General features: G+C 41.6%; 1 protein-coding gene across 5 annotated transcripts in view; it reads left to right on the top strand.

The window, feature by feature from the left end:
* Positions 1-18022, top strand: part of LOC121898919 (F-BAR and double SH3 domains protein 2-like) — a 77269-nt gene that overhangs the window by 26882 nt on the left and 32365 nt on the right. For all 5 annotated transcript variants that reach the window (XM_042414444.1, XM_042414445.1, XM_042414447.1 and 2 more), the window contains exons 4-8: positions 10517-10596; positions 11128-11272; positions 11432-11565; positions 13087-13141; positions 13377-13505. In XM_042414444.1, coding sequence (XP_042270378.1) covers positions 10517-10596; positions 11128-11272; positions 11432-11565; positions 13087-13141; positions 13377-13505 — 543 coding nt within the window. The remainder of the gene's footprint in view (positions 1-10516; positions 10597-11127; positions 11273-11431; positions 11566-13086; positions 13142-13376; positions 13506-18022) is intronic.

Consider the following 18022-nt stretch of genomic DNA (forward strand, 5'->3'; position numbering starts at 1 on the left):
CATCACATTGATGATGCTTGACCATCCCATAATATTTTAGTGCTTAAACTTTTTAAACTTCTTAAATGGTTGTAATAAATGTAATGAAACATTGAATTTAATAGATAATGTTCTGTATTTGTGTATCATAATTTGTAATTGTGAAAACTTTACTGTAAACAATAATTTAACAGATAAACAAGTCTTGTTGGTGTACATATAACTGTATGCAGGTTTGTGCCACATCTTCCTCAGTCTGTTGATGAAAATGAGAATCTACTCACCTAGTTAAAATAGAGCATTTTAAAGGGAAGCACATACTGTATTTGCAGCCAACTTTGGCCAGGTGCTTGCTAAAATGAGACCTGCCGATTTCTGTTTGATTCACTTTTTAGATAAATGAAAACTCACATATGTGCTGCAGGCCACAGTTGGTTTCATTTCCCATATTTTCTTTGGTTATTCACAGATGTTTCAGTGTTGCTTTCACCCTCTTTCTTTTGGCCATTCATTCTTCCTGTTGCTACATAGTTATCATGAGTCTTTCAAGTTAGAGACACCAAAGTTTTTTGCAAGTAAATAAATAAGCCCTATGGTCATTCAGCAATAAAATATGTATCTATTTTGCAGTGTCTCTTCTCTCTGCTACCAGTAATTCTAGCAAATAACCCAAAATGATCTGAGTAATCTGAGTAGACTTAACTAACAGACAGGATTTCCATGCCAGAGCTTCCACTTCCAAACCGACAGAAGGTCCGTTTAGTCATTTTACACACATAGCTCTCTTCCTCGTTTTCCTACTGAGGGCTTAAAGCCAGGTGGAGTTTAAGAGCTCACAGTATTAAAGTATTCATCCACTAGATCTTGGGGAAATTATAATGGACATGTTAAACTATTTTCTGATACTTTAGAGACATTCCTGCGGTTTCTGAGAAGGGGTTGGTGTGGCTGCAGTAGGCAGGAATTAATGCTTCCTTATAGGGGTGTAACGGTACGTGTGTTCATCCCGAACCATCAAGGTTCAGGCATCACGATTCAATGCATGCAGTCATATGAAAAATACACCCCGTAACTCAAACAATTACTGTCAAAATAGTTTAATAATCCACTTACTCTGACATGTGGAACAATAATTCTAGAGCGTGAGTTCCACCCGGAATGTTTTGGCAGGGCACCACTTAGCTGTAGCTTAATCATGGATGAATGCTAGCCGGCTTAGCCAAGATAGCCTGGTTAGCCTGGTTACCCTGTAGTGTCGCTGCCATCAGAATGACAACGAGAGACCCATAACACTAACTGAGTGCAACACTATTATGAAAACATGCTCCGTTATTGCTGTAATGAAACGATACCATGTCTCCCCATCCCCCTCCCCTCTCTGTGACGGTGGGCTTGTCATGCCCATTCAGAACAATAATAAAAACATTCGATTTCTGATGTGCTCAGAGAGCATGTCATAAGAAACCAGCTCTGAGAGAAAAATATAGTTAAAAAATATGAAAGTAAAAGTAATGGTTTGGTCCCTCTGACTGATATATTTTTATATATGACATCATTAGATTATTAATACTGAAGCATCAGTGTGTAAGCGGCATGTTACTGTTGTAGCTGCTGGAGGTGGAGCTAGTTTCAACTACTTTATATACAGTTAGACCATAAGTCAGCATAAAACAGCTGTCAGTAGGTGTCCTGACTCTGTGCAAGTAACAGAAAAGTTGTTTTCCTTTTCTACTGCAGCAAAACTAAACTGTTTCAGTAATAGTTTCCACCACAACACAACTAAACTGTTTCGATAATAATAAATTATTATTATGATTGTTGGACATTTACATTTTTCAAAATAAAAGACCAAAATATTATTTTCTACATGTCTTTTTTTCTGCTGTGCCGAAACAGTACCGAACCATGACCCCAAAACCGAGGTACATACTGAACTGTGAATTTTGTGTACTGTAACACCCCTAATTCCCTATCATGAAATTATTTATACTCATAACACAGCCACTTTGCAGTGTGCTGCGGGTTTGTCAGGGCACACAACACCAAAAATGAATTTCCCAGTAGAAGGCTGCATCAGGGTACTCCTCAAATGGCGCATGCAGCTTTACTGTCTAAGGAGAAAAAAGCAATGTCTGCCGCCAACAAAGTGCAACACTAGTTGCTTTATATTGTAATTTTGATGAAGCTTGGCTTAATGTCCTTTTAAATGCATGTTCACACACACATCCGTTCAGTTGCACATTGTGATTCGGTCCCCGGTACTACATATGGACATACTCACTCTGCGCAGCTATCCACACAAATGATATTTTGTAGCCCTAATATCCTCTTGTATGTACACATGAGAAGATGAGATAGAGAGAGTGAAGAAAGAAAATATGCTTTTGTTTATGTGTATATGTTTGTGTGTGTTCATTTGCGTGTGGTTTGAATGATTAAGTGTGAGTTTCCTATGGTCAACCCCTCTGGTTTCAGACATTCATTATCTCCCCCTATCCCTCGCTCTGTCTCTATCCTTTGCTCTTCTTCCTCAGCACTGTCTTGTTCACCTTAGAAATAGAGGTTGCCTAGCAACAACCCCCTACTCAATAGGACAATGGATTCCCTCCTAATTGTAGGTGTGTGTGTGTATGTGTTTGTATGTGGGAATGTGTGATTACAGTGGTTTCTTTTATAAATAGGTGATGAATGGGAAATATATTTGGTTTCAGCACCCAATAAGCAAACTAATTCTTTGCTCCCTTTTTTTTAAATCACAATAGCATTTAATCATGTAATGTCTGCCCTTGCCTCTTGTCGCTCTGTCCACTTGGTGCTCAGGTAGTCGACCACTCATGGAAACCACTCTGCTCACTCATTGGCCCCTTCCTGGCGACACAGACAGAAATCAAGCCAATCAGCTGGTCTGACAGGCAGACAGAAAGTGAGACAAAGAGGGGACACAGAGGGGAGGGTGTAAGCTGTAAGGGACAGACAGAGAGGCAGGGAAAGAGAAATAGACACAAGCATTTCACGAAAAAGGGAAAAAGCTAGATGAAACAACCAAAGGGGTCGTGTGGAGAAGACAAAAATGAGCAACAAAGAAAGTGAAGATGCTGTCGTTTAACCTTTGTCCTTTCACCGTGTCAGAACATACGTTCCCTCTGTGAGGAAGTCAGCTGCAATTACCTGCTGTCAATCAAGAGCTCTGTGTTCTCTTTCAGCATTCATTTCTGTATCTCACTATGGGGCATGCTCCCCGTGCTGTCTCCCAGAAGCTATTTTACACTACGCCAGTCTTGACTGGCAGACAGATGTGACATCTGTTCCCTAGAGGAGGGACTTCCTTCTCCTATAAAAGCCTGAAGTAACATTAGTTACAGGTGTGGCTAACAGGTTAGCAACACAGTTCTTAGAGTGTGCTAACCACTCAGTCGCCGAATTCTACCTGGTGCTACATAGCTATCTGAGTTTAGTAGCTGGGCTGTCACCCAACAGCTAGCCACCATACTAGCTGATTACCGCTTCTCGTATCAAACGTAGCAAACCCAATGACAGAGCATGAACCTTCCCTCACAACGGACAAGGTCAAGCCACCTGCCAAGGAAACAAAATTGCTGGGGCAGACACCCTTTCTGCATGAACAGCTTGATGCCATCCTCCTGCTAACCGACCCCGATGAGCACGAGGCCAGCCTGATGGTGAAGCACAGTGGTGTTGTGGAAGATGATTCTGACTCAGAGGATGAGTACATTAGCTTTGGTTCTGAAGAAGATGAGAAGGATGATGATGAGCCCTTTATCCTTCCACTCGCTGCAATGCCAATGGCTGTGGGTGGTATGTGCAGTGGATCTCTAAACCCCAGCATGGACCTGCACGATGCCTACAAGAGGGTGGCTACAAAGCTTGGTTTGGCCCGACAGCTACTGCCAGCTTTTCCTGAGTGCCTGGAGGAGGTGACCCGGTCATGGAGCAATCCCCTCTCCGCCACAAACCCCCTAAAAGAGGGCTGGCATTTGACTGGGTCGACATGGAAGAAAAAGGTTTTTCCCACATACCTCCAATCGAACCTCTGCTGGCATCTCTCCTCCACCCCACACAAAAGTCCACCATTCACTGGACTTCGTCAAGTCCCGCCCTATGTTCTTGTTTTCAGTCATCAATGACTGAAAAAGGCTACAAGGTGGTGGCCATGTCGGTGAACGTGTCATCGCTGCTGCTGGCCTACCAGGCTGGATTAGAGGATGACATGTCAACCTCACCCACCCTGACCCTATAGGATGAATTATGTGTGGTGACGGACCTCTGCCTGCTTCTTCACAGGTGTGTTATCCAGGCCTCTGGAAGGCCCTGATGGTCGCTCAAGAGAGAGTTAGATGGCTAAACCTATCCAGTCTTTCTCAGTAAAAGACTCAGCTCTACTTTCCCATGGACCCAAAAGGCTTACTTGGCTAAATGGTAGACACCATGCAAAGACATTTCAAGGAAAAGAAGGGAAAAGGTGAAGCACTACAGCTATGTCTCCCCAGGAAAGTGCCACTCCCTGCACCCAATGCACCGCGGCAGATGTTTGCCCAAGCTGTGGCTCGACCAGTTTACTGCATACCCAAACATCAGCCCCAACCCTAGGTGGGTGCCCGGGGTCAGAACAAGCTGCTGGAACTCAAGGGTGTGTGGGATAAGAAACCCTTTGCTGCCAGTGTAACGCATGGAGACCAAGCTACCCCTCTTGTCACTCTAGGGGCTAAAAAGAAGAAATGTGCTACTTGGTGCGCTGTTACCAGGGAAGCGTGGTAGGCTCAGCCAGACGCCTGCTCCATTCCCCCAGAAGATGTTCTGTCCCTGAGCAAGTTAAAGAAGGCATGTTCCAGGCCCTACAAAAGTGCAGAGGCTATGTTGGCACTCACAGTTCATGACCATGCAAAGAGGAGACCTGCACACACCAGTGCCCAAACACACGCCATTTGGGATAACCTCTTATGAAGCAGTGTTTGTCATACTGGATCATGGGGGCTATTGCCATGGCCTATGATAGCAAGGGGTTGCAACCCCCTGTTGGTCTACATGCTCATTCCACTTGTGGCATGACTGTGTCCTGGGCACTGTTTCAGGGTGTTTCTGTTGAAGAGATATGTGTGGCTGCCAGCTGGGCAAAGCCTCACACTTCTACACAGACCACCCTCCTGGAACTAGACAGAGGTGTGCATACTTAGACTGAAGAGAGAATGTTAAGTCAGGCTTTTATAGTGGGAGGAAGTCCCTCCTCTAGGGAGCAGACGTCACGTTGTCTGCCAGTCAAGACTGGCGTAGTGTAAAATAGCTTCTGGGGGACAGTGCAGGGAGCGTGTCCCATAGTGACATACCTCACTCATGTTTTCAGGGAACTGGGGTTAATTTCTAAATCTAAAGTTTTCTGTGTGTGTGTTAGTGTGAGCTATTTGTCCTGTATTCCCCTCCCACGATCAACATTACTGGCATAGTTTTAGGCTGGGGTCACACTTCACTGTACTGCCCAAAAAGGCCAGCCTGCTGTGGCTGTCGCTGCGTGTCCACAGCCTTCTGCGCACTCGCAGTGCACCGTTATATCAGCCTCACCCTCTTGGCTGCGTGTCATGGTCTTTAAGTTCTCCAAATATATTGTGAATTCTTAAGTTCAGTTTATATGTCAGACTGACAATACTCTCCTCTCCTCTCCTCTCCTCTCCTCTCCTCTCCTCTCCTCTCCTCTCCTCTCCTCTCCTCTCCTCTCCTCTTCTTTCGATCCGCACTATCTTGATCTACACTGATATTGACAAGGTTAATAGATTGGAAAGAAGTCTGAGAACAGGAAGGAGATAGTGATTAAGAAAGTGATGTTTTCTATTTCTTCTCTCACACACTCCCAACCAGCATCACACGCAATAACTTTTCACAATTCATCGCTGTCTGTTGCAATATTTTTTTTTAAACAAAAACAGCTCAATTCTGTTGTCTTTCTCACTCTGCCTTGCTCCTCTTCCCCTCACTCTCCTCACACTTATACTTTGCCTTTACCTTAGCTTACTCTGCAGATGTCGATGTCAAAGACATCCTAACCCAACACACGCATAAATAAGGCAGAGAGCTTCGAGGCAAGAGAAGTGCAGACAAGAAGAGACTGGGGAGAAAATCAAGTATATTGATTTAGGAGGAAGTTGAGAAAGTAAGGGGGTTGAAAAGGCAGACACACAAAAGCAGAAAGAAAGAGACAGCAGAATGTGAGTGAAAGTGACCAAGCAAGTCACAGGAGAAAATAAGCAAGTGGAAGAGTAAACAGAGGGCTGAAGTATCAAGGTGACTGCAGAGTTGTTTGTCGCGCTGTGCAGCTGAGAGGACAGTGAAAATGGAAAGAGCAATGTTGTGAAGGGATGAATGAAACAGAGAAACTGATTGTCAGTCACTAATTAATTAGGATTTTAACAGCAATGCCCTCAAATATCATTCCTTCTCTCCTCTTTACAGTCGGTACAGTTAATCTCTAAATTTAATCTAAAGTAATCATCAGTTGTTGCCGTTTGGACTGTAAGGCAAATTTTGGGTGTGGAAAATGAAAGTTAACAGTAAACATGTCATCTTCAAATAATATAATAATAATAATAGTGCCTCCCTTGGATTTTATCTGTAATTTAGAAAATGTTAGATTGCAGCTCTGAACACACAAATTAATTCACAGTGACCATTTTACAATTCTGAAAATAATTACACATCATTATGCTAAAAATACACAATATTCAACACTTTTTCTCAGCCCCACTTCCTCTTTCTTATACTTTTTCTTTGTCTATCAAACCCTCTCTCTCTCTCTCTGTCTCTCTCTCTCTGTCACACACACACACACACACACACACACACACATATACACACACACACACACACACACACACACACACACACACACACACACACACACACACACACACACATTGGTCTCCTCAGGATATCCTGCTGTCTGAGTACCCCCTTTGCCACTCTGATCACAAAAGCAGGATGTGTGTGTGTATGTCTGTGTGTCTTTCACTGTATGTGTGTGTATTAAAAAGGAGCAGTTCCACCTTGCCCTGACCACACAGGAAGGGTAAGAGGGGTTGCCATAGCAACATGCTGTTCAGGTGGTGGTTGGGCAATGACAGCATCGAAAAAAAGATGGAGTGATGGAGGGTGTCCAGTAGAAAATAAAAGGTGCAGAGAAGATAGAGAGAGTGGCTATGTTTACATGGACCCTAATATTACACTGATAATCGGAATAATAACTCAATCGGAATAAAAATGCCTCATGTAACCACCTCAGTCGGAAGAGACTGGCCAGATCTGGCCTGTCAGAAGGAATTTTCAATTGGGTTGAGAGGGGTGGTGTAAACCTTTGATAATCCATTTAATAGGAAAATATTAGCACCTAATAACCATGTAAATGCTTAATCTGATCCTTTCTCTCTGGCTGGAATAAATATATTCTTTCTGCCTGTTTTCCCCATGTGGGGCTAACATTTAGTGATGTGACGGTAGAGACAGAGAGAGAGAGGGAGAGAGAGAGAGAGAGAGAGAGAGAGAGAGAGAGAGCATGTATAAAGTTAGCAGTATATCTGTGAACATAGCAGTGCAGTGTGTGTACAGTTAAGGCTATTTATCAGTGAATAAATGCTACAACTCATTAAGAGCCAAGCCAAGTCCCATGTCCTGCTTGCCACCTGCGGATTAAAGTGAAGGGGGTTAGCCCCGAAGTTAGCAACGATGGGTTAGCCTAGCCTGACCACTTCACTTAAGGCGGACTGACTTAAGGTGGACCAACTATGCTCATTGTAGCAACACTCCTAAACAGAGAGTGGAAAAATGTCTGGCTGCTGAGTCTCTGCCCAGTTTTGCTCAGCCCCCTCCCCTTGTTGTTGTTAGTAGGAACATTTTGACATAGCGCCCTGATGTATTTATCACTTTTGCGCATGCCATTGAATGCGTTGGTGAATGTAAACACCAGAACATATTAGATCACATCTCATTTAAACAGCTGACCTGAAATCTTTAATAGAAATGATATCAAACAGAATAAAAAAAAGTGTGCATGTAACTGCAGCTAGTGAAAGAGGAAAACAATGAAATGGATGGAAGGATGAAAAATGAAGAGAGGAGGAGAAAACAGACAAAAGAAAAGGGGAGATAGAGGAAGAAGCAGAGATAGAATGAATATGATAATTGAAGAAAATGGGAAGCAAGAGAGAGATATTGAGCATCAGAAATCTTCCCAACAGCACCTCTGTGAAACCGTCTCTTATCAGTCACTCAGTGCGCCTCTCACCATCCAATCATTGCCATGTCTAGCTGTCATTGCTCTCACTCAGATAACAGGTCTGTCACTATTGACTCATCAAAGAGGTTTTAAGTTTGCTGGTATTAGAGAATGTTTGCAGCCATGAAGGTGGTACACGTCTTGTCCAACAGGGTCAACATTAAGTCATCTGGAGGCAGCATCGCTCCCAGTGCTGAATGTGACGACTTGTGAATATGCTGCTATCTGTGCTAACAAATCACAACAATCAGCTGGCAAGTCATAGTGCCCACCAGGGGACACTAATGAGGGGCTGATCCCAGATGTCCAGCTAGATCAAATCCAACCTATCTGGTGTTACTGTGCTGTTACATAAATGTGTCACTATCTATCACGTTTTGTAATTTTTACTGAGACTATAGTAGGGTTTTAGGTTTTATGTGTTAGGGATTTGAATCAGACAGGAGAGGTAAATTATTAGAAGGATTTGTGGTGTGGAAGTCAAGCTGTCAAATCAGTCCTCCTGTCAGCCTGCCAGCTCATAGTCAGTAGCTGCCTCAGCTGTCAGTCACTGTCCTCAGTTAACCCACCGCACCCACCCCCCCTCCACAAACATACACAGACACAAATACATATATTGTACTTACAAACACACACACACAAATGACGCATGTTTAGACAGCAGGAAAGCAATTAAATCCCAGGCAATTCTATTGCAATTTTAATGTTGTGTGTCTCTCTAGCTCTCTTTCTCACACACACACACACACACACACACACACACACACACACACACAAGCATTCTTCTTTCCTTTTTTCAAACAAATATGCACATACACAGTCTCACGGTCTTTCGTCATCACACCCACATCACTCTTCCCTAGAGTCAGGTAAAGACTGGCATTGGCCAACCACTCTTATTCTTCTAGAATGTGTTTAAAATGACTTCATAGCAATTATGACACAGTGTGACTCAAAGTAGCACTGACCTTTGCACTCAATTTAATCTACGACAAAATATTTACTCCACTGACTGCCAATTTACACAAACAGGAAAACTGCAGAGGTAATGGGGAGTGGTTTCAAGATTTCTACTTCTATGTAGAACAAGCTGGACTCTCCCCTTCCTCTGGAGGATTTAGCTGGTGGGTGCCAGGGTTCAGTGGGGCATTGTTTCCCACAGGACACAGGCCTGTATTTCAGCTGGAGGGAAATAAATTTAAGGTCCAGGGACCAAAAGAACAAGCTGCTTGATGTTTTGATAATGGCCTCATTCACCATCTGCGAAAGGTAAAAAGGGCAAGCTGAGAGAGAGATAGAAGGTGATTCATTGAAATATTTATAACAAGTGAAAGAGGGGTAGAAATTTAAAAATAAAGACAACCCAACGGCTTGATGACAGAGAGAGGGAGAGTGGAGAGAGGATTGAGATATGGGGAAATACATTTTAAATAGGCCTGTGAGATTTATAGACATTAGAGCTGGAGAGTGAAGGATCGAAAGCTGAGAGCTGTTGATTGGGCGAAAGAGGAGGATCTATGTAGATCTGTTTGGGAGGGATAGAAGATTTGAAGAACGTGGCTTGCGGGAGTGTGTCCCTAAGCTCTTTTTTGTCCTGTTTGGGTCGTTGTAGTTGTTGTTCTAGTTCGTTAACAACTGTTTTATTAATGAGGATTTGCTCTCCCACCCCCCACACGTACATATACATACTGTACATTCACACAAATACACAGCGACACAAGGAAAGAGTGTCTGCTAGTTGCCGCTACTGACACAGTGACCCAGTCCAGAAGATGTAGGTTACCCTTTCTTGCAGCCCTTGCGTTTCTGCTCGTACTCGCAGGAGCTGACTGGGGATTCACTGTTGCTGACGATGAGGCGATTCAGTTAATAGTAGGATTGTTGGCTGAGTGCAAAAGTCAAGATTTTAGCTGTACAAATGAAAACAGCACACATGACGTGACCTAGCTTGAGTGACATCCAAACCAGCCATATTATAGCTAGTTGTTCGCAGTGGGTTACTGTACTAGTAAAGTCTTGACCTATATACAGTCTGCAGTGTAAAATACTTCAACTTAGTATCTATGTAAATCGTATTAAAGCATAAATCATCAAATATTATACACTTTAAATGTAGTACTGGTCAACAGTTCATCCACTGTTCTAAATCAGTGAATAAGGTGCATTAAACTGAAAAATGAAATAAATTCTAACTGTCGGCATTTTCCTAATTTGAAAACAGGGATTACTCTAATCATTCTCATTGTTTTTTTGTGTTTTCAGGCTCTGCAGAAGTTAGCCAGTCAGTACTTGAAGAGGGACTGGCCTGGAATCAACCCTGATGACCAGAGAACAGACTACAGGTAGGTACATGTGTGTGTGTGTCTGTATGACTTAAAGAAATATACAGCCATATTTCCATAAAGTTAGAAACTAATGTTGGTTGCTGTTGCTGTGTTCTCACAGTCTTTTCTGAATAGCTTGCACCTACAAACAGCTGCACAACTCAGATGAAATCCAAATACATAGTCTGTTGGCTTTTTCCAAGATTCTGTGGCACACAGCACTGAAATATAAAACTCCAAAGTGTTGTCACAAAAACCAGAGATGAAGAAATTAACTCAGTTCACTCACAGTTCACACTTTATGTTTGTTGGTTCTAGCAGATACAGCAACATCTCTACACACACAGATGCCCCTTCCTGCTCTGATATAGTCGGGTATGCATGTGTTTCTCAGTCCCACAGTGGCTGCCACGCAGCGGTATAGGGAATTTAAAAATGTTGCCATTTTGCAGAAGAAGTTTATGAATTTCTAACTAATTGCTTTTGGGGGGATTTTCCGTTACAGAACAGTAACAATACAGTGCTTCTGTGCTTCTTCTCTCTAATTAGAAATGTGTATGCAGTGTGGAGGTCCTACTTAGAAGGTACAGTGCAGGTGAGCCAGTCCAGGCTCAATGTGTGTGACAACTACAAGAGTCAGGTTTCAGAGCCTGCTAAGACTGTTAGACTCTACAAGGAACAGCAGCTCAAAAAGGTGAGTGAATACATGGACAGTGGGAGTTAGTCATATTTTCCTCAAGCAATCTTTGTTCTCTATCCCTCTCTGCAACATCGTTCTATGCACTCAGACTGAGTTAACGTGACTGACGTTGGTCGTCCTAGCTTCCCTATTTTCCCTTTTTTCTCTTCACAGACCATAGATCAGTTGAGTGGTATTCAGGCAGAGCTGCAGGAGTCGGTGAAGGAGTTGGCCAAAGCCAAGAAAAAATACTACGACTGCGAGCAGGTTGCCCACGCCGTACGAGAGAAAGCTGATATAGAGGCCAAGTAAGTTCACCCCGGCACCGAGCATGTGTGTGTTTGCAGGGATGTACGTAAATGTAGAAATGGGATGACTAAACAGATGGTCTCCATTGTCAAAAAGAATACCATCATGAAAACAGAGTTGGTTAACCTCACAGAGAGAGCCTATGTGTGCGTGAGAGAGAGATAGGGTGGGAAGCAGAAACATCATCTAAGTTGAAAGAAGCAATCAATTACATACAGTGTGTGTGTTGTGTGTAAGAGAGAGTCAGACAAAAGTAAATACACACCCAAACAAGAGACCAAAACACCACAAGTGTTGAATCTTAGTTTAGTAACATTGGTGAGTGCGGTTGTGTTGGTGTAAATTCAACCAATAACTAAACTTAAATCAAGTGTGTAGATATTTAAAATTCAAATCTGCTCTTTTAAGGCAGACCAAAATATATCAGGTTTTTAATGTGACATTAGTGTCTGATCATTTGCTCTTCATAACATAGTAAGCTCTCTTAAACAATAGACCACTGAATCGTAGAGAACTGGAGATTTCAACTTTTTAAAACTGTGCAATACCATAATTAGTACCAAAGTTTGATCCAGTGCTGATGAGTGCTTTTTCCTCCCAGCCTTTGGTATCAGTAGCTAGTAGACATTTTCACTTCATTGAATTCTTGGCTCTGGTTAGCGCCCACATCGATTGGCCAGTCAACTCTTTTTTGTTCTCTATCACTCAGTAGAAAGTCACAGCTAAAGGAATTGCTGCATTACTGCTGTGCCATTACGTGAGTGTGTGTGTGAGTGTGTGTGTGTGTGTGTGTATTACAGTGGAGAAAAATGGTGAGACATTAGTCATTGTCGGGCGCAAAGAACACACAGGAAGAAATTGTTGTGAATACAGAGGCACAGCACTCATTTTGTACCTTTAACACCTCTTGGCACATTTAACACGGTAACATCAGCAGAAACACATAGGCAAGCGACAGACATGCTCACACACTCCTAATGCATTTTGCATCTGTATGTGTGATGAGTTACGTTACATGCGGCCTGCATCTGTGCACATAAACACAGTAGAACAACAAAAAGAAGGCCACACATCACTTTATCAGACAGCCCTTTCTGATGTCACCATCAATAAATCCTGACGGCCGGATCAGGCTGAGATTTATTGCCACCAGGCTCTAGCCTGTTCAAGGTCAATTTATGATGCCTGCTCTGAATTTGAGGTTAGAGATCAGAGTTATTATTAAATAGGAATCCCTGGATCTTTGTCTTCATTCTATCTTAATTCATTGTCAGTATACAATTACTGTAATTAAATGTAAAATGATAGTCAAAAGAGGTGTCAAAAACATCGAATGTACACTTTTTTGTTTATTTTTTTTAAGTGTGCGAGCACAGATTACTTTGTATTTATTTATTGAATTAAACCTGATAGTTTTGATACCAGTTGCAATTAAACAAAAACTTTGCAGTTTTAGATGTTGAAGATTATCCATCAAGATTAATTGCCCTAGCTTTCTCTGTTCTGTGTTTCCTTTTCAGGTCTAAACTGGGTCTATTTCAGTCAAGAATTAGTTTACAGAAAGCAAGTGTAAAGGTAAGAGGGCTCCTACACAAAGACATGCACACACAAACATAACATAATCGCTCCCAGAGTTTTCAAGAAAACTCTTTTAAACCATGATACAAAAACAAAAATGTGTTGTTGTATCATGTTACACCTTTAATGAGCCAAGAATCCAAGAAGGGACTAATTCTTTCCACTTAGAAAACCTTAAGGCTCCAGTCTGTTACTGTAATGCAGTATTGGAATGTTGTCTCTTTCTTTTCAGTTGAAAGCTAAGAGAAGTGACTGTAACTCGAAGGCAACACAGGCCAGGAATGACTACTTGCTAACGCTAGCTGCTGCCAACGCTCACCACGACCGCTACTACCATACAGATCTACTGCACTGCATACAGGTATTTATAAAAAGAACTGAAAGGGGTTTGAGAGAATCCACCTAAAATCCAGATTCCACAAGTCCTTTCCATGAACTTGGGTATTTTAGTAAAACAGTAAATTTGTACAAAATAGAAACCAGGCCACTGAAACAGTAGTTTTGTAATGCCATAGGGACTTTTTTTTTCACTTCACGTTCTGGCTTAAGAATCTCACGCACTGATAATACCCAGAGGGATTTTCCAGGAATGGAGACACATTTTTTGGGTCCTAGAATTCAAAGTGGGGAACTACTTTGAATTGAAGCTCAATTTAGGATAAAATGTCTTCCTTTTGTCAGTGCACACAGTCTGACTCCCTTTCAGTATCAGTGAAGTAGTTGAAGGGGAAAAAATCATGCATAAAAAGTGATGATTTCACAGTTTTGAGTCTTCAAAGAGCCATAAAGTTCTTTGGATTTATGATTTGCGAGGGGCTTATTTGAAGAAAAAACCCTGCAAAATGAGCCATCCTGATGTGTGCTCTTACCAAATGATCGGTAGGCATGAAATTGTAAATTGTTGACTGAACTGCACCAAGAGCAAAAGGAATAATCAGAGAGCTGTAGGGGAAGTTTATCATTTTCAATACTGTTAGCATATCGGAAAGGCTTCATGCAAATGAAGCTGCTGCGTTCTCAACTTTGGGTTGAAATAAGAAATGAATCAGATACTATTTTGGGTTTCATAATCACATCTGACACATATGATGTACAACTGTGCATGACCGTGAACTTTCTGAGCTTGATGTGGAGAGAAGGTACCTAGAAATACAGTAATTTTGTGGTTTGAGACTTTGATTCTGATGTGTTTGTCTTCTGTTTATATGGTTGTGGGATGCAGACAGGGCTGCACTAACATTTCAACTAATTATTTTCATCATTGATTAATGTGCTGATTATTTTCTTGATTAATCGATTGATCATTATGTCTATAAAACATCAGAAGACTGTAAAAAATACAGGCTAGAATTTCTTAGAGCCCATGGTAGTGTCTTCAAATGTCTTGTCTGATCAACAGTCCAAGATCCAAAGAAATTCACTTAGTATTTTGTATGTTGTATAAAGCATCACATTTAAGAAGCTGGAACCAGCAAATAGTTGTCATTTTTCTGAAAAAAAATGACTAAAACAATTATTCAGTTATCAAAATAATTACCAATTAATTCTCTGTCGATCAACTGATTGATTAATTGACTAATCATTGCAGCTCCACATGTAGGTTTAGCGATTTTATTGAGTTACTCATTTGTAAGTCAGCTATATCCCCATCGCTGTAGGTCATCATGTTTACTTAAATTTGGTTACTTGAAGTTTAAGTTACAGATACAGAAGCAAATTTGTTGTCACTCCCTCTATTTTTTCACTGTTAGCTATGCTGCTGCTTGTTTGTAGAAACACAAAGTTCCATCTGGTACTACATGACCTTTCTGGTGCACGCACAAAGTCAAAACACAGCAAGAAATCCGACTAAAATATCTACTCTCCAGTGTAGTTTACAAGATAAGAAATCCAGGTCTGCTGATCAGCTCGCGTTCACTGAACAAAGATAATCCAGTTAAACTGCAACAATTGTGATACTGGGAGCATTGCCTTCATCTGGTAGCAATCTAATTATTAGGCATGCACACAGACAGACACACACACACACACACACACACACTTGTACACAGACAGACACACCTCAGCTGCTGTGTGTTTAACAACTTAAACAGCTAAGTGAGGGTGATGTCATCTTTTTAAATACATGTTTAAAGACATGTTTGTGTGACACACACATGTACATGCAGACAGACGTCACATGTGCGGTGTTTTCTTTAAGATGACAGACATCAGCCTCAGGATTGACTCTGATTAGGCAGTTAAAACACACACACACACCTACACAGGGTGACTTTGCATCTGTAATGTTGCTACTTTTATTTTTCTTTTGTTTGTCTGTCCACAAGTTAAGTTGTATGTATTCAGTTAGAAAATTCTAAGTGAAGCTCTTTAATATTTCTATCTGTGTCTATTCTTCTACTTTTTTGCCTTCTTTTTTTTTTTTGCTTTTTTTGCTCTTCATGTAATTTCTTTCCCTCGCTATTTTCAGCTTCCTTTCCCTCTATGTTTCTGTCTCTCCTTTCTGTTTCCCCTTCTCCCTCTCTCTCACATACTCTGCCTAAGGCGTTCATGAGCATCTATACTATGAGGCCATCCTGAATAATACATCCTTAGCTCCTTGTGACAGAAGGACAAGACTGCAGGGAAATATGCACATACACAAATACATGCACGCAAACACACACGGAGAATAAAGGACAGTGCTAGAGGAGACCAATCTGCTCATCCTTTCCGTCTCCCTGAGCTGCAGGTTTACTCGTAGTGTTTACAGGTCTTGAAAGTGAGTGATAACAACACTCCAAAAAGAGGGAGTGAAATCTGCATCACTAGAAAGAACCCGTTCCTTTCACAGCCCAGGACATTTTTTTGTGACATGGAGAAACACAGTCCAGAAAGCAGCATCAATGGCAGACATAACACTTGCAGCCAAACAATATATGCATAACCACATCAGCAAAAGTACAGGTAGTGGAAATTCATCAACCCCCTTTAGCTAGCTAGTTAGCTTGAGACTTTTTCTACCTTAAGTTTGATCTTATGTCAAACTTTACAGAAGAAGATAATGAACTGAATCTGAAAAGATGACTAAAATTTAATTTATTTTTATGTGGATGAGGGATGAGGAGACTTTTAGTTTAGATCTGAAGTTATCTTCATAAATACTGACTGTGCTGACTGAAGCTGCAACAGTAACATACATCTTACACTGAGTGCTACTGTCCTTGTCAATGCGACAGCTGTAGTGAAAGGGCAGCGGGAGAACAGACTGCTCCACATCTCCCTCTGCTGTTGGCAATTGACACCGTTATTACTGTCCATCTTTAAATTCCCCTGCTAGACACACACACACACACACACACTTAAACTTACACCTCTGCTCCACTGTCTGGTTCGCTGTGCTGTGCTTATTGTTCAGGCTGATGCAGTCATTCAGCCCAAACACACACGCAAAAACACACACACCCACTGACTATGATATGGGGCTTTTTCTGGAAGCTGAGTCACTCCGTTTCAACACTACCGTAAATGGATTAAAGAAGGAGGGGAGGAAGAGAGAAGAAGAAAGGAGGAGGAGGAAATGAGAAGAATGATAAGGGAACATTTAGAAAGAAGTCGGCCAACAACCCACCCATAATGACATAATTTCCTTGTCAGTATCCCATTGTTGTATAAGTATGTTTTGTATGTGTGTGTGTTTGTGTGTGTGTGTGTGTGTGTGTGTGTGTGCAATTGTGCACATGCTATATTTGTGGGATTTATGCGCATATGAAAATGCATTTTTTGTTTGTCTGTGTAAGTAAAAGACATTATAGATGTTTGTAGACTTGGCCTACAGTAAACACCCCCTGGCCAGCACAGAGTGTATGTAGATTCCTGAGAGTGTGAGCTTTTATAAAGTACTTTGGCCAAAAGAGAGTATGCACGTCTGAGTACTTTAGAGAGTGTGTGTGTGTGTGTGTGTGTGTGTGTGTGTGTGTGTGTGTGTGTGTGTGTGTGTGTGTGTGCGGTCTCTGTGTTTTGTTGAATTGGAATCTGAACCCCTTCACCTTTCCCTGCAGCTGTGAGAACGCTATCCAGAGAACACTTTATGCACACACACACACACACACACATTTTTCTGTCTGTTTCTCTTTCTTGCGCTCACCCACTAATACCTTTTATACCCTTTAAAATCCTTACTCTTCCTCTCTTGCCTCCTCTCCTCCTCCTCTCCATTAGCTTCTCTTTCTCTCGTTCTGTCTCTCTCTCTCTCTTTCCTCTCTGTCTGATCTGTTTGGCAGTGTGGCCTATACAGCTTGGCAGTGCCACCCCAGCTCCACATAGAAAGGCTGTTCATTTGGACTGCGTACTTCATTAAAATGTCTTTATATCAGAGCATCAGAACCTCTAATGATAACAGCTGTCAAATGATAACATCTGCTGGGTTTCCGTCCTTCCTTTGACTTTCTGCCACCTCACTCTTGCCTTTACATTGTTTGTCTCTCTTTCTTTCTCCATTCATTTATGTATTTGAAGTCATGAAAATGTGTACTCGGGTGGTGACAGTGCCAGGCCAGTGGTGTATGATTGTGTTTGTGTGTGTAACAACATATCGATTGCTATTTACATATAGTTGAACTTTATTTAAATTGCACACATTTTAAAATAAATATCTTATATCCATGGATCTGGTACTTAATGTATATCTTCACAGTAATGCACGTTTGATGAAATTAACAGCAATAATGTGGTACTCGCTGTAAGCAAATTCTCTTGGAAACATCTGCTTTGAAAGATAAAGCACAAGTGTTTTCAATCACTCTGGCTGATTGATTGATTGCTTGAATTACGTGATATCACAAAATATCACAAAATACTAGAATAATAACAGGGTAAATTGTTCCACCCTAAAGGTGA

The sequence above is a fragment of the Thunnus maccoyii genome, chromosome 6 (genome assembly GCF_910596095.1).
Source record: "Thunnus maccoyii chromosome 6, fThuMac1.1, whole genome shotgun sequence".
NCBI lineage: Eukaryota > Metazoa > Chordata > Actinopteri > Scombriformes > Scombridae > Thunnus > Thunnus maccoyii.